Consider the following 17,947-nt stretch of genomic DNA (forward strand, 5'->3'; position numbering starts at 1 on the left):
TTGCTTTTTCTAGCTTCTAGAGGCTGCCCATACTTGGCCTATTGTCCCCTTCTTCCATCTTCAAAGCCAGCCACACAGCATCTCTCTGATCCTGTTTCCATCCTCACCTCTTTTCCTCTGATTCTCTTTCACCTCCACCTTTCACTTTTTTTTATTAAAGATTTTATTTATTTATTTGACAGAGAGAGAGACAGCGAGAGAGAGCACAAGCAGAGGGAGTGGCAGGCAGAGGGAGAGGGAGAAGCAGGCTCCCCGCTGAGCCAGGAGCCTGACACGGGGCTCAATCCCAGGACCCTGGGATCATGACTTGAGCTGAAGGCAGACACTTAACCAACTGAGCCACCCAGATGCCCTTCCACCTTTCACTTTTAAGGACCCTTGTGATTATATTGAACCCACTCAGATAATCCACAATAATCTCCTTATTTTAAGGTCAGCTAATTAGCAACCTTAATTCTACTTTGCCTGAAACCCAACATATTCATATTCCAGGGATTAATACTGGACATCTTGGGGGGGGCATTATTCTGCCTGCCATGGATGGTTATGTAAGTTATTATAAATGTTATATCTTTTATCATTTTATGAGCTAAACTGTTTTTCTCCACCTGATAAAGCATGAACCAGCAAGAGCATGGGACCTTTCATGAGGATGTGCCTTATAAAAGTTTTCAATGCTCTTTTCAATGTTAGAAGCACTGATACCAAAAGATTCTCACAGCCCTTGTCATAATCCTCTTTTCTATCAGCAAATATTTTTATCTTCCTAATAGTCACAATAAATAAGATATGAGTCCAATTTATCTTTCAACAAACTGCCTTTTTTTTTTTTTTTCTAAACTCATAACTCTACACCATCCAAGAGTTTTCTTGCCTGTGGGGTCATCAACACTCAAACCTAGAGAAAATCTATTTAAACTCATCTGATATAAAACAAATCTAAGAAATAGCTTTCATTTTCTAAGAAATTCTCACCCTAGCGGGATATCCAGTATGTCTGCATTTTAAGCTGGAAAAGGAAACAAAGGAATGTTATGATTTCCTGAAAGCTTTCCCACTATATGAACATGATGAGCATCCTGGAGCCAACTGACCAATAAATCTCAATTTTTTCATGGATTCTAGGACAAAAGACTCAATAAGTGAATCACTCTATTTGTTTCCACTTGATTTTGTAGTGAGCTGGAGAGGGGAATTACTAAAATAAATGTAGAGAATGGTACATCATTATTTTGACAAACTTTTCTATGTAAGTGATAGAAGTTAGATATAAGTAAATTTCAGAAGCAAAGGTGTAGGGAAAAAATCACATTATGAGTTTAATAGTAACATTTAATACACATGTTACTACTGCGAGAGACCAGCAACTGGAATTGACTTATGGTTACCACTGTAAGATGCTGTGAGGCCCTAGTCTAAGGAGATTAGATTCCAGTATCTGCTCCCAAGAGTTCTCTGTTCATAACCCTCTGTCCTTGGACCTGAAAGAATAGAGGGAAGATATTAGAAACTCTGCCTCCCACTAAAAGAGAAGGAAGTAATGAAACCTCATGAGCAATGCATGCAAGCACAAATCTAGGAAAACTGGGCAAGTGCATAGTTCCATTCCAGAACTAAATTTCAAAATTATTTTAAAATGAGGTTTAAGGGGCGCCTGGGTGGTTCAGTCGTTAAGCGTCTGCCTTCGGCTCAGGTCACGATCCCGGGGTCCTGGGATCGAGCCCCGCATCAGGCTCCCTGCTCGGCGGGAAGCCTGCTTCTCCCTCTCTCATTTCCCCTGCTTGTGTTCCCTCTCTCGCTGTGTCTCTCTCTGTCAAATAAATAAATAAAATCTTTAAAAATAAATAAATAAATAAATAAATAAATAAAATGAGGTTTAACATCTCAAAAAATCTCAAAATGCTTACCCAGCTACTCATGCTAAGAAATCATTTGAGAGCTGAATGTATTTGTGTTACGAGCTTTTGAAAGGATGTTTACTATGACCACCTCACAGTTCCCAGGGGCAACAAAGATTTTTTTGAAAAGTGTACATTCGCTCAATAAAATGAGAAGAAAGCCACAAAGAGGTAGAAAATATTTTCAAAAGACATATATTATAAAGATTTTTATCCAAAATATACAAAAACTCCTAAAATTCAACAGTAAGAAATTGAACAACATGATTAAAAAATAGGCAGAAAAGAACTTCCAGTTTCCAGTCCAGCAGGAGCTTACAAGTAGCCACTCCATCCTAACAACAAGTGAAAAGCTGACTAAACTGGAAAATGAACAACTATTCTTAGATCCATCAGAAAAGTGAGTTCACAGGGCAAACCACTGCTCCTCATAACTGAAGAGCAGACAGGCAGATACAAAGAATCTCAACTTGTCCGAGCAGAAATTCCATGGAAACCAGTGCCAGGGTAGGAAAACCTGAACTGTAATTACTGAATTGCTGGAGGCTCAGTGAGGACAAGACTAAGAAAGATAAACTACAGGGAGACCCAGTCATAGATGTACTGCCACACTTTTGTGAGTTTTACCTCTAGGAGGCTGACCAGGTTCCCAGAGTAAATATCAGAGAAAAATCTCCTGGTACAGGGGCACCTGGGTGGCTCAGTCAGTTAAGCATCTGGCTTCGGTTCAGGTCATGATCTTGGGGTCCTGGCATCAAGCCTCATGTCAGGCTCCCTCCTCAGTGGGGAGTCTGCTTCTCCCTCTCCCTCTGCCCCCTCCCCTGTGATCATGCTCTCTCTCTCTGTCAAATAAATAAATAAAATCTTAAAAAAAAAAAATGTCTCCTGGTACTTCTAGCAAGGGAAAGTGAAAAGGAACCATCTTGAAATACACCAGAGTATTCTGTTCTTCTTCAGAACACCTGCTCTCAAGACAAACTATTTTACCAGAGCTTAATCTACCCAGGGAAAGGAAAATGCCTGCTCTAGCCTCTTCTAGCCTTCCATGTGGGGGAAGGGAAATACCCATCTTGAGGCCCACCCTGGCCATCCTTTCACTAAGGGTGAAGGGGGAGAAAAAACAACTAAGAAACACTGGTGAAGTTCACAGTCCAGGGCCACGGGTTCACCATTAGACTGAAACCTAACCAGAGGATTACAGAAAGCTTCCCTTCCCCCTACATTTCAAGTACATCAGGAACAACCAATTTCCTTTTACTGGGTACATCATATCCACCTTTCATCAAAATATTACAAGACATGCTAAAAGGCAAAACAAAACAAAACAATCAAACACATTGTGAAGAAACTGGACAAGCATCAGAACCAGAGTCAGATATAGCAGGAATGGCAGAAATCAGATTGGGAATTTTTTAAAACTATGATTAACTTGTTAAGGAAAAAGTAGACCATATACAAGGATAGATAATATAAGCAGAGAAATGGAAATAAAGGATAAGAAAGAAATGCTAGAAATCAAAAATATTGTAATAGAAATGAAGAATGCCTTTTAGGGACCCGTTAGTAGATTCTGTAGAGAAAGAATCTCTACACTTGAGAATATGAAAATAGATACTTCTAAAACTGAGAAGCAAACAAACAAACACAAATACACAAAAACAAATTAAAAATCCTCCCCAAAAGAACAGAATATCAAGCATTATGGGACAGTTACAAAAGGTATAACATATCTGTAATGGGAATACCAGAAGGAGAGGAAACAGAAACAATATCTAAGGAATAAAGAAAAAAAAATGAATGAGAATTTCCCCAAATTAATGTCAGACACAAAACCACAAATTCAAGAAGCTCAAAGAAGGGCACCTGGGTGGCTCAGACGGTTAAGCAGCTGCCTTTGGCTCAGGTCATGATCCCAGGGTCCTGGGATCGAGTTCCACATCGGGCTCCTTGCTCAACACAGAGCCTGCCTCTCCCTCTGCCTGCCTGCCACTCCCCCTGCTTATGCTCTCTCTCTCTCACTCTCTCTGTGTCAAATAAATAAACAAAATCTTTAAAAAAAAAAAAAGAAGAAGCTCAAAGAATATCAAGAAAGATAAATGCCCAAAACACTACACCGTGGCATATCATGTTCAAACTTCGGAAAATCAAAAACAGAAAAAAACCTTGAAAAAAGTACAGCAAACAAAACAAAACAAGAACACCTTACCTATAAAGAGCAAAAACCAGAATTATATCCAAGTTCTTCTCAGAAGCTATGCAAGCAAGAAGAGAGTGAAGTGAAATACCTAAAATGTTGACAGAAAAACCCACCAACCTGGAATTCTGTACTCTTCAAAACTATACTTCAAAAGTAAAGGAGAAATAAAGACTTTCTCAAATAAACAAAAACAAAAATCAAGGGAATTTTTAGCCAGTAGACCTGCCTTGGAAGAAACGTTTAAAAAAGTTCCTCAGAGAGAAGGAATATGATATAGGTCAGAAATTCATATCTACATCAAATTCACAGAAGAATAAATAGACAGGGGCACCTGGGTGGCTCAGTCATTAAGCGTCTGCCTTCAGCTCAGGTCATGATCCCAGGGTCCTGGGATTGAGCCCCACATCGGGCTCCCTGCTCAGCTGGAAGCCTGCTTCTCCCTCTCCCACTCCCCCTGCTTGTGTTCCCTCTCTCACTGTCTCTCTCTGTCAAATAAATAAATAAAATCTTTAAAAAAAAAAAAAAGAATAAATAGACAATCTGAATAGGCCTATATTTGTTAAAGAAACTGAATCAATAATCAATAACCTTCCAAAACAGAAATACTAGGTCCAGATGGGTTCCCTGGTAAGTTCTACCAAACATTTAAGGAAGAAATTATACTGATTCTCTACAACATCTTTCAGAAGATAGGATCAGAGGGACTACTTCCTAACTCATTCTATAAGGCAAGTACTAACCTGATACCAAAAACAGACAAAGACATTATCAGAAAACTACAGACCAATATCTCTCATGAATATAGATGCAAAAACTCTCAAAAGAAAAAAGCAAATTAAATCCAACAATGTAAACAAAGAATTATACACCATAACCAAGTTGGATTTATTCCAAGTATACAAAACAGGTTCAACATTTGAAAATCAGTTCATGTAATCCATAACATCAATAGTTAATGAAGAAAAATCACATGATCATATCAATAGATACAGAAAAGGTATATGACAAAATCAAACACTCATTCATGATAAAACTCTCAACAGACCAAGCATAGGGAAAAATTTCCTCAACTTGATAAATAACATCTACAAAAATCTACAGGTAACATCATACTTAACAATGAGAAACTCAAAGCTTTCCCACTCACATCAGGAACAAAGCAAGATGTCCCCTCTCACCACTGCGTTTAAACATTGTTCTGGAAATCCTAGCTAATACAAAAAGCAAAAACAAAAAACAAGAAAAGGAAATAAAGGGAAAACAGATTGAGAAGAAGGAAATAAAACCATCTCTGTTTGCAGATACCATGATTATCTATGTGGAAAATCTGAAAAAAAAAAAAAATCAACCAAAAACTCTGGGAACTAATAAGTGATTAAAGTAAGACTGCAGAATACAAGATTAACATACAAAAGTTAATTGCTTTCCTATATACTAGCAATGAACAAGAGGAATTTGAAATTAAAAACACATAAACCCTTCACATTAGCACCGTCCCCAAAATGAAGTATTATGTATAAATCTTTAAAAAAATGTAAAAGATTTATATGAGCTAAACTACAAAACCCTTATGAAAGATATCAAAGAAGAACTAAATAGAGAAATGTTCCATGTTCATGAATGGGAAGACTCAATACTGTCAAAATGTCAGTTCTTCTCAACTTGATCTATAAATTCAATGCACGCTCAACCAAAATCCCAGCAAGTTATTTTGTGGATATTGACAAATGGATTTTAAAGTTTATTTGGAGAGGCAAAAGACCCAGAATAACCAATTCAATTTTGAAACAGAACAAAGTCATAGGATTGATGCTACCTGATTTCAAGACTTGCTGTATAAAGCTACAGTAATCAAGACTGTACAGTATTGGTGAAAACAGATAAATAGATCAATGAAGCAGAATAGAGAATCCAAAAATAGACCCACATGAATACAGTCAACTGATCTTCGACAAAGGAGCAAAAGCAATACAATGGAGCAAAGACAGTCTTTTCAACAAATGATGAGTGATAGAACAACTGAATATTCACATGCAAAAAAAATGAAATCTATATTTCATTTGACATCAAGACCTTATACCTTTCACAAAATTCAACTCACAGACCTAAATGTAAAACATGAAACTATAAAACTTCTAGACGGTAACATAGGACAAGACTTAGATGATCTTGGGTATGTCCTTTTCTTTTTTTTTTTTTAAAGATTTTATTTGTAAGTAATCGCTGTACCTAATGTGGGGCTCAAACCCACAATCCCTAGAGATCAAGAGTTGCATGCTCCACTGACTGAGACAGCCAGATGCTGCAACGATGTCCTTTTAAATACAACAGCAAAGGCACAAATCATGAAAGAAAATATCGGTAAGCTGGATGTCATTAAAATTAAAAACTTCTGCACTGCAAAAGACAATGTTAAGAAATGAGAAGACAAGCCACAGACTTGGAGAAAACATTTGCAAAACTCACATCTGATAAAGGACTGTTATCCAAAATATACAAAGAACTCTAAAAACTCAACAATAAGAAAACAAACAATACAATTAAAAAATGGGCAAAAGACCTAAATAGACAAATTGCCAAAGAAGATACACAGATGAGAAATAAGCACATGAAAAGATATCATATGTCATTATGGAACTGCAAATCTAAAATACAATGAGATACCATTACACACCTATCAGAATGGCCAAAATCTAAAACACTGACAATACCAAATACTGACAAGGATGTGGAGCAACAGGAACTCTTGTTGACTGGGGTGGGAATGCATCCACTTTGAAAGACAGTTTAGCAATTTCTTACAAAACTAAACACACTCTTCTCCCATGATCTAGCATCTTTGCTCCTTGATATTTACCCAAAGGAGCCAAAAACTTAGATCTGCACAAAAACCTATAGATGGATGTTTATAGCACTTTTATTTTATTTTATTTTATTTTATCATTTAATTGCCAAAACTTAGAAACAACCAAGATGCCCTTCAGTAGCTGAATAAATAGACTGTGGTACATTCAGACAATGGAATATTATTTGGCACTAAAAAGAAATGAGCTATTAAGCCATGAAAAGACATGGAGGAGCCTTAATTGCATGCTACTAAGTGAAAGAAGCCAATCTGAAAAGGCTACATACTGAACGATTCCAACCATGTGACATTCTGGAAAAGGCAAAACTATGGGGGCAATAAAAAAATCAGTGATTGCCAGGGATTGGGGTGGGGAGAGGGAGAGATGAATAGGCAGAGCACAGAGGATTTTTAGGGCAGTGATACTATTCTGTATGATACTATAATGATGGATACATGTCATTATACATTTGTCCAAACGCACAGAATGTACAATACCAAGTGTGAACCCTAACTTAACTATGGACCTTGGTTGATAATGACGTGTCTGTCAATGACTGTAACAAATGTACCACTGTAGTGTGGGATGTTGATAGTGGGGGCATGTGTGGGGGCAGGAGGTATGCGGGAACTCACGGTACTTTCCACAGTTTTGCTATGAACCTTAAATTCTATAAAAAAAGTCTTTCTTTTTAAAGTACATATTGAGCCCTCACTGCCTTGACAGTAATGGTACAAGTCTTTAGATTTATTTGTCTGTCCCACTAAATGGAAGCAGACGCTGGGTAATGTTCATGGTTGTACCTTCCAATGTGAGTGCTCATAATAGGCATGAATAATATACAAACCATTATTTATCCATTGGACAGATAGTTCCTAAGCACCTACTGCCAGATACCATTCCTAAGGATACAGCCATGAACAGGATATGCATGGTCACTAAGTGGGGGAGTAGGGGAGACAGTCAAGAAATAAGCAAGATAAATAGGGACGCCTGGGTGGCTCAGTTGGTTAAGCGTCTGCCTTCGGCTCAGGTCATGATCCCAGGGTCCTGGGATCGAGTTCCGCATCGGGCTCCCTGCTCTGCGGGGAGCCTGCTTCTCCCTCTGCCTCTGTCTCTCTCTCTCTCTGTCTCTCATGAATAAATAAATAAAAAATCTTAAAAAAAAAAAGCAAGATAAATAAAAAAGGGAATTTCCAATAGTAGAAAGTTCCATGAAGAAAGAAAAACTAACAGTAATTTCCTAAGCACTTAATATTTGCCAGCTACTATACTAAGAACTTAATATTATCAAGCTTAAACCTCATAATAACTCTGTAAGTATTAGGGTTATTTTTCATTCTAACGTTATAGATACAGAAATTGAAGCTAGTAAGATAAAGTAACTTGCCCAATGTTGCAGAGAGAGTAAGAAGTGCAAAACTGTAATCAAATCCATTTTCTCACTCCTGAGCTCATGCTCTAAACCATTACACTCTATTCATTACATGAATCTCATGACTAAAAGAAAGACAGGAAAACTGCTTTTCCCATAAATATCGTAAAACTCTGAAAGGAAACAGAAGCATATTTGGCACTTATGACAAAGTCTGTGGAAATAAATAAAACATTTTCAAGCTTTATATTAAGTTTTTAATTCCAGTTAGTTAACATACAGTGTTATGGTAGTTTAAGGTGTACAATATAGTGACTCATCATTTCCATACAACACCCTGTGCTCGTCCCAAGTGCACGCCTTCATCCCCACCGCCTATTTCACCCATCACCCCACCCCCGCCCCTCTGGTAACCATCAGTTTGTTCTCTACAATTAAGTCTGTATGTTGATTTGTCTCTCTCTCTCATTTTTTCCCTTTGCTTGTTTTGCTTCTCAAATTTTACATATGAGTGAAATCATATGGTATGTGTCTTTCTCTGACTGACTTATTTTGTCAAGCTTTATAGTTGATCGACTCTTGTCTGTGCTGTGGAGGAACTGGTTTCACTCAGCAAGGTCAGCTCCATTCTTGCTGGTTATTGGTACAGCATCTTTTACATAGGAAAATGTTACTACTCCAGGTGTCATAATGTATGGGTTTAAGATTACTATCTCCATAGTGATAATATATTTGCATAAATCCTCCCAAGCTTTCTCATTTACTATACCCCTGTCCTCCAAAAAGGGTCCTCGTTGGGAAGTAGCAGATTCAGGTCAGTGGATTTGGCCTGAGCACATCAAATAAACAGAAATACTCTAGACACTCAGACCCAATAGTGACCTTGATGGTCCATGACCTATTTAACCACCCTACTTTGCTGGCCAACATCCAGTTTTGTTTGGATAATATCCATCCCCAAATCCTCTCTTAATTGTCTCTGTGATAGACTCTAGTTCTTACGTCCCAAGGATTGTACAAATTTTGATTATACACATTTATTTGTATAGTGATTTAATGTTACTTTTCCCCCATTAGCTATTAAATATGAAGAGTACAGGAGTCATGAACAGTTTGTCCACCATTATATACACAGCACCTTGTACAGTAAAGTACATGGTACATATTAAACATCTGGTAACTATCATTTGAACAGATGAACAAATAGGAATATTGATGTCCAAGTGAATTGTTCACAACTACATGAAGAGAGTAATGTAGTTTCCAAGGAAAGTCAATTGAGTATAGCTGAGGGGGATCCCCAAATCACCCTTTTAAAATGGCAAAAACAGATCATGGGAAGTAATATGGTATGCTTGGAAAAAGATTCCAACTCAGAAAGAGGTAAGTTTTAATTCCAGCTCTGCCACTTACTGATTCAATGTTTCTGAGCCTCAGTTTTCTTACCTGTAAACATGGAAGTAATGTAATGATAAATAAACTGAGATGAAGTCTGTGAAAATGCATGGCAAGAAAACATAGAAAGAAGAGATAAGTTCAGAGACCCCCTGAATTAGTCTCCTCTCTGGGACCTAAGCAAGCAAATTTAAGTCAGATTGGTCTTGAAGTATAATGTTTATGGATGCCTTTAACCTTTATCCTCTCCAAAAGTCCTCCACTGGGAGAATTCACTTGAAATGAAGGGGTACTTCAGATGTGCTCAGTTCTTTCCAAACTGTGAACTGAGTGCCAACAGTGGCTTAGCAAAAGTTTCTGGAGACACATTCACCCCTATTCTGCTTGTCCCTGGCATTCTGATTACTTCTGATATGAAGGATATTGATTAGAGAAAGACAGAATGATCAAGAAATGGCCCAAAATGACAGGTGTCTAAAGAAAAATCTAGGTATGTGTATAAACATTTCATGGTCCTCAGTGAGGATCACTAGTTGAAGTAGGCTTCTCCCTACATTTGAGGTTGGGTATTTTCAGTGGGACCTAACTCCCTCACTTTTTTTTAATGGTATGGTGGGAAGAATATATGTTAAGTGGAATGTATATTTGAAGTTAAGAGAAAATAAAATCTCAAAGCATTAACACAAACGCTGAGCCACAATTCAAAACTTTCTCTTAGGTTAAAAGGAAGTCAATGAGCCCTAGAATTAACTGAGCCATGGTGACAAGCACAGAAAAACAGGATTCCTGGTGAACCTCTGATAACCCCAAGCAAGAGAAAAAGCAAACACATGGAATTAGCTATATATGACTTCAAACCACTGTCTATTGGTCAGTCACAAACACTCATATTAGCAGAATGAAAAAAGTGTAAAAAGATTTTTTTTTTAACCACATAAAGTTCCATACAAGAAAAGTCACAGGATTGGAAGTCTTAAGGAAAATCAAAGCTTGACTTCAAATAAGCTTTCCTCAACAACAAAAAACAAATAAGCTTTCCTCTGGGGGTAAATAAAGACTGCAGCATCTGCCTTCAATCCATTCTTGACTGGTTAGGATTAGCACATCCTATAATAACTTCTCAGTGTTGATTTCACAAAAGATAAGCAATCTACTATTAAGAAACCAAGAGAAATCATAAAAAAGTTACATCAGAGACTCACAAACAACCCTACCACGATTTACTAACAAGAAAAGAGTGTATCAAATTTATCTTCAGAGAAGGTAGGTTTGTGCAATTTAATTGCTTACCTCCCAATTACAGACATTAAAACTCCCAACAAGCAATTTAAGAACCCAGTGTTCCACAGTATCTGCATTTTGGTTAAAATTAAACAAAGATTAACATCTGGCCACAAGACCTAAGTAAGTAGGAAATGGGAGAAAGAAATATTCATGTTGGAGTTTGTACATACCATGGACAAATCAAATTTCCACAGAGGAAGTAAAATAAATGAGATTTATTTCTCCGAACTTCTACAGAACATGTTAAGAGTTTCATTTTTACACCATCTGAAGTGGTTGCCTACTTGTTTTATGAGTGTAAGCCTTATCTTTTGCAGTAAAATATTAAGTTCTCAGGGGGTAGATTCAGGTTTTTGCAGAGCATATGGAATTTGAAGGGCCCTCTCTAAGAAAAAGAATACAAAATTGTGAATACAAATTATGTAAGAGAGTATTGCAAGTAAGTGAATGACCCTGGAGGTTAAGTACCAACAGCTTCACAGTAAATTCACCACAAGGGTGAGAACCAACCAAGTCTTCTATTTCTGTTTCACGCAAATGCTGTCTTGCAGAGTATTGGGTATTTTATAGGCATTCAGTGCTTGTTGATTCCACTCATTTCAGAGGCAAGCAAAGGATAGGACTATGAGATGAAATTTAAGGCCAAGCCATGGCCCATCCAAACAGGTCAAGATAAATCTTAACTCTTTTGTTCAGTTATACCTTAAATGATAGTTTGAACTAAATTGAATTTGAATTCTGAATTCAAATTATGAATTTGAATTCATGCTGATTGTGTTATTTATTAACTGTCATCCAGTTAATCTTTTAAAAATCCAAAAATGTGTATCTCCTATAATAGAATGAAGAAAAGATTTTAAAAATCATCAAATAAAAGCTGGATGTACATGAGTCACAGACTAAACACTCTAGTTCCTGTGTGTATGCCCACTACTTAGGATGAACAGCTGGATTCATGTGCACTCCTTTACTGACTGTGGACATCTGTGGCCTATTATCAGTAGAGTTGCCCCATAAGTAAAAGAGGTTGCCAATTCCAAAGGAAAACTTGTAGGAGTTTTTGATGGGTTGACCTATTTCCCCATACTGTTGGCCAACCATATACTGCATATACTGCATCCTTTATATACACATGAAATAGCAAAAAGAAAATTCATGTAATTCTCCAAGTTCTACTTATAGGTGTGAGATACTATACAAGCAAACAAACCATGAAAGAAATGACTCACTAATCCCACGGGTTCATACTCCAAGCTTAACATTTTAAGTGCTGCCATGCAAAAAACTACAGAACTTTCTATCTATGCTGAAGTCCAGAGTTATCATGTCCAGATCAATGCATGATAAAGGACAGATAGACATTTTGTCAATGTTCCTGTATATGAACATATGAATAACCATCAGTCCAAATGATGTTACTCTGCCTTGCATCTATTGAGGAAAATACCTTGAGAAGAACTCACTGTTATCAATAACTTTAATCACATTGGAATAGAACTTTATTATTAAAGGCCTTACTTAAGACTGATAGACATGACTGCATAAAAAATTGCTTTAAATGTCTCCATGAAAAATATTAATAAACAACTTTTATTTTTTTAATATTTATTTATTTGAGAGAGAGCACATGAGTGAGCATGGGAGGGAAGGGCAGAGGGAGAGAGAAACTTAAGCAGACTCTGAGAACCAAGAGTCCAACACCCAACCAACTGAGCCTCCCAGGTGACCCATTAATAAACAACTTTTAAAACCAAGGGACAGGGTCACCTGGGTAGCTCAGTCAGTTAAGCATCTGCCTTCGGCTCAGGTCATGATCCCGAGGTCCTGGGATCTAGCTCTGAGTCGGACTCCCTGCTCAGCAGGAAACCTGCTTGCTTTTCCCTCCAGGTCGCCTCCCTGCTCCCTAATCTCCCCTCTCTGCTCATGCTCTATCTCTCTCTTTCTCTTAAATAAATAAATGAATAAATGAATTAATAAAATAAATAAAACCAAGGGACTGATTAGGAAAAATATTTCTAACATGATAGGCAAAAAACGAATTTCATAATATTAAAGAATTATAATCAGATGATCAATAATTAGATGACAATATTTCAAAACAAAAATAAGAAAAGGATATGAACAGACATAAACAGAAAACACAAATGCCCAGTAAATGTTTTAAAGATGCTAAACCTCACTCACAAATGTAAGAAACATAAACTTAAAAACAATGAGCTATTCTTCAATGGACAGATCATGATAGAGATGGTTTCAATGGCAGAGGTGAAAACATCCATAGTTCACAAGGGTGTGGGGAAAGCGAAGGAACAGGCAACTCTCATTTTCTGTGACAGGAATGTGGCTGATACAGCTTTCTGGAGGGTGATTTAGCAACACCTTTCACATTTTAAAATGTTTATCTATTTTATCCCATTGATCACTCTTCTATAAAATTATCCTGTAGAATTCTCAAAGATATATATTCAAAGACACTCTTTGCAGCATTGTTTAAAAATTTAAAAAACAAATTAAAAAATTAGAGAGAGCCTAACTGTCCATCCATAGAATAATCTATTCAATAAATACTATAAGGCCACTAAAAAGAATATGGTAATCCATCTATATGTGATTTTGAAATAACAATATCTTACATTTCTTGAGCTTTCAATATGCCAGCCACTATTCTAGGCTTTTTGCATATGTTAATTCTCTTAATGAATAAAAAATCTCTAAGACGGGGCACCTGGGTGGCTCAGTCATTTGAGCGTCAGACTCTTGGTTTTGGCTCAGGTCATGATCTCAGGGTCATGAGATCGAGCCCCACGGTGGTCTCTGGCCTCATCGGGGAGTCTGCTTGAGATTCTCTCTCCCTCTCCCTCTGCCCCTCCCCTGACTTGTGTTCTCTAGTAAAATAAATAAATCTTTAAAAAAATATCTCCAAGACAGATAAGTTAAAAAAAAAAAACAAAGTTGCAGAACAGACTGTGTACTATGATTCTATTTATATCATATAAAAAATAATATTTTTAACAAATATCAAATATGAACAAATATTATATATATTTATATAAGTGTATATGTGTGTATATATATGTATATATGCCCAGAAAAATTGGGGAAGAATACAAAAGGAATGGTCTACAGTGATTACCTAGGAGGAGTGGGACTTGGGGGAAAAAAAAATGTTTACTTTCATAATTTTCTGAATTGTTTGAACTTTTCACTATATATATGGATTACTTCTATTTTTTAAAAGATTTTATTTATTTATTTGAGAGAGACAGACATAGTGACAGAGATAGCGAGAGAGAGCACAAGCAGGGGGAGAGGGAAAGAGAGAGAGGGAGTAGCAGGCTCCCTGCTGTGGGGTTTGATCCCAGGACCCTGGGATCATGACCTGACCAAAGGCAGACACTTAACAGACTGAGCCACCCAAGGGCCTCTACTACTTCTATTTTTAAAATGTTAATACGTGTTATCTGCTTAACTAGATTATGGTCTATTTAATTTTTTTCTTTCTACTTCCATTATTTTTTTAAAAACCTAATAAAAGATATTTGGGAAACGTAGCAATATGAGAAAACATGAATGTTTCTTTTTATACCCTTCTATGAGCACATGAGCGTATAATACTTTCAAAATTTTTTAAAAACCTAGCTAAAAGTCAGCATTCAACTACTCCAAGAAAAACATCCGATCTCATTTCCTCTCTTACGCAGGAAACCCCAGAATATAAGGATTTAGATGAGAACTCTCATGTCTCTAGAACAATTGTCTGGTGGCTTTCTTCCTTCCAGTATCAAGTCAATTTAATAATAATTTATTAAAAGGTCAAACTTAATTATAAATAAAGCAAAAATGAGGGGGAAAATATAATTATCATTGTGTGAATTATAATATACACTGCTCTGCTATATGTAACATGTGACTTAACAACATAACCTGAGGATAATATTTATGTGCACGTCCATAAAGCAGTCGATGTGCAGTAATTGTTAATAATATCATCACCATCATTATTGAAGCTACCATCCATTAGCTTTTTCCTACGGGTCTAATACTGAACTCCATGCTTCACATATATTAGCATATTTAATTCTCCCAGCAACCCCATAAGATTCCTGGTTACTGATTATTTACTAGAATAATATAAAATTATTAACATATGGAGAAAATTTTAGGGTGGCAAATAGTAAACTGAAACCCATACTCAACTGAGTCTAGATTTATAGCATGTACTCCTAAATATTTTATAGATTTTTTATAAGGTATTTCTACCAGAAATAAACCATAAAGTGGCTCCTGAATGGCCTTTGTGCCACTTGTTCCAAAAGCTATTCCTTCCAGTTAATCCTTTCTCATGCATCCCACTCGGCATACTGAGTGCAGGTGAATCCGAAACGCACGCCTTCCCTCTGCAGAAAGCTTTTCTCGTGTTTCTCTCATCTCGCAAACTCTGTTAGAGTCTTACCTGTCCAGCAGCAGTTCGAGCACCTCTTTAGTGGAGGCAAAGCCTCTGTATGTTGACAGGAAGATGCTGATATAGGTAAAGTCATTGTCTCCAAAAGCCGTCAGCAGGTTCTCCACCAGCTTCTCCAAGGTGCCGGCTTTGATGGTCCTGATCTTACAGGTTTCATACTGACTGACTGTATGTCCTGGAGGCAGCTGGTCCCCTTCAACCTGTACAATAAATTCATGATTAGGATCAGGCGAAATGGCTCCCCAAAGTAAAACCGAGAACACTGGAACGGTTGAAACACAACCTGTCACGTTTTCTCTGCTCTTATTTCATTTCCCTACAAGCCATGTAAGGCAATTCTCTCACCTCAGTGTAGCAGAGCGAGGTGGTGGGGGGGAGGGGGGTGTTACTTTACTTCATGGTGCTTACACTTGCTTCTATTTGATCCCCTGTCAAGAACCTGGTTGCTGGCCTAAAGAGGATGTTTCCCTTTGACCCCAGAATCAAGCTCAGCAGAAGTTAATCGATCATTTCCTTTGTATTGTTCCATGGTAAGCTGTCAAACTCACCCTTTTTTTTTTTCTTATGTTATGTTAATCACCATACATCATTAGTTTTTGACGTAGTGTTCCATGATTCATTGACGTCAAACTCATTCTTAAAGACCGCTCCTACAGCGGTGTGCTGGAGCTGATGCATACTGGCTTTGAAGAGGTGACTGTTAGATTTTTAGGATTTGTGTGAGCCAGCTGACATGTTACTAGGCTGAAAGACCAGGCTTGGTAGGAGTATGATCCCCATGGAAATCTCTGGAGATCTGACCATGGTCTGATATTCTTCAACCCACAAGAAGCAACAGCCTTCCTGATTCAGTATCATCAGCAATCAAGGGAATTGACCCAGAAGTGGCTGGACCAAGGAGCCCTGGGCTAATCTCTGGGGAGTGGTGGAAAGGGTGTGTGGGTATATGACCCCTGCCTCCTGGAGACTTGCAACGAATAAGAAGAGACATGGGCTCCTGAGAGGTAGCTATTACATGAGAACGACACTGTGGATGGTATTGGCAGGTATAACCGCCCCTTGGGAGACATAAAACTTACCAACTGATTATGGATAAGATATGCAAAGCTTAAAATTGAGTCTGAGGGAAGAGAATTAAACTGAAGAACAACAGGAATGTACCCTACCTCCTGCCATAAATCTCTGCCTCACAAATTCTATAGAGATGCAGTTTTCAGCTTAACTTGTCCTTCACAGGCACGAAGACAACCTACCAAGAGGATCTTTTTCTAAAGCAAACCATCACTGTCAATGAGGCAAACAATCACCAGGTGGTTTTTCACAACGGTAAGTTTGAATTGTTGCATATCAGATTTTCCTAAACTGAAATAGCAGAAATAGCCAGATGTGTGAAAATCAAGGAAGAGGAGCAAAGAAGAGAGAACTGGATCTCTAAATGATGACCCTGCACTCACGAAGCCTCACGTTGGCTTTTTCTTCACCTGGCCTGTCAGATGTTCAACCACTGGAAGGAAATTAGCTGGCAAGACTGCTTCCAGTAGGACCAAAGTGGTGGCTATCACTTTCAGAAAAGGGTGAGGGTAGCTCAATGTCATGATGTCTAAATGCTAACGGGAATGAATAGTAAGACTCCACCTTCCACAGTGGATGACTTTATTTCTTTATTTCCTTCTTGAAGGATACTTTGACTTTACTAAGGGGAGGGATCTGGTTCAGGCAAAATACCAAACATTTCTGTAGGCCTCTTTGGCCTGTTGACTCAGATCATGGCCTAATAACTGTCCTTTATCACTCTGTACATAGTTTTAAAACAGGTCTAATAGTATCCGTCTGTCCTCCCAGGAGTGTCAATCCACTTTAAGCAGAAACAATAAATGGAAAGGATATATGGCTTCAAAGTCTAATTACTTTTTTACTAGTTAGTACAGTGTTGCCCTACATGGGTGCTGTAAACACGAGTTCTAAAACAAAAGGTCCTGTGGCCAAGTTTGGGAACTCCAGAGTAAAACAAAGTCAAATACAGTTCTTTACTGCAGATTTGTCTTTAACATGCTAACATGTTATGAAACTCTAAGACAAGGATATGATACATGATCCTTCCAAATGGACTTCCCTTTATTTTCACGGCATCTTGCAGACCATCAGAATGAACATACTTTGGAAAACGTTAGCTTAGTAAGTCACTGTAATGCATTTAAACCATATTTCACTTTTGCCACTTTTCACTTAAAAAAAAAAAGACATGAGGGGCGCCTGGGTGGCTCAGTCGTTAAACGTCTGCCTTTGGCTTAGGTCATGATCCCAGGGTCCTGGGATCGAGCCCAGCATCGGTCTCCCTGCTCCGCGGGAAGCCTGCTTCTCCCTCTCCCACTCCCCCTGCTTGTGTTCCCTCTCTCGCTGTGTCTCTCTCTGTCAAATAAATAAAATCTTTAAAAAAAAAAGACATGATAAAATACAATAATGTTAATTTTTATCTTCCAACATCCCTAT

The 17,947-nt window shown here is 37.7% G+C and overlaps 1 protein-coding gene across 8 annotated transcripts in view; it reads right to left on the bottom strand.

Moving 5' to 3' along the window:
* RGL1 (ral guanine nucleotide dissociation stimulator like 1) overlaps positions 1-17,947 on the bottom strand; it is a 329,410-nt gene that overhangs the window by 156,473 nt on the left and 154,990 nt on the right. For all 8 annotated transcript variants that reach the window (XM_081824740.1, XM_081824737.1, XM_081824734.1 and 5 more), the window contains one exon: positions 15,449-15,657. In XM_081824740.1, coding sequence (XP_081680866.1) covers positions 15,449-15,657 — 209 coding nt within the window. The remainder of the gene's footprint in view (positions 1-15,448; positions 15,658-17,947) is intronic.

The sequence above is a fragment of the Leptonychotes weddellii genome, chromosome 6 (genome assembly GCF_054177405.1).
Source record: "Leptonychotes weddellii isolate Sample4059 chromosome 6, ASM5417740v2, whole genome shotgun sequence".
Taxonomy (NCBI): Eukaryota; Metazoa; Chordata; class Mammalia; order Carnivora; family Phocidae; genus Leptonychotes; species Leptonychotes weddellii.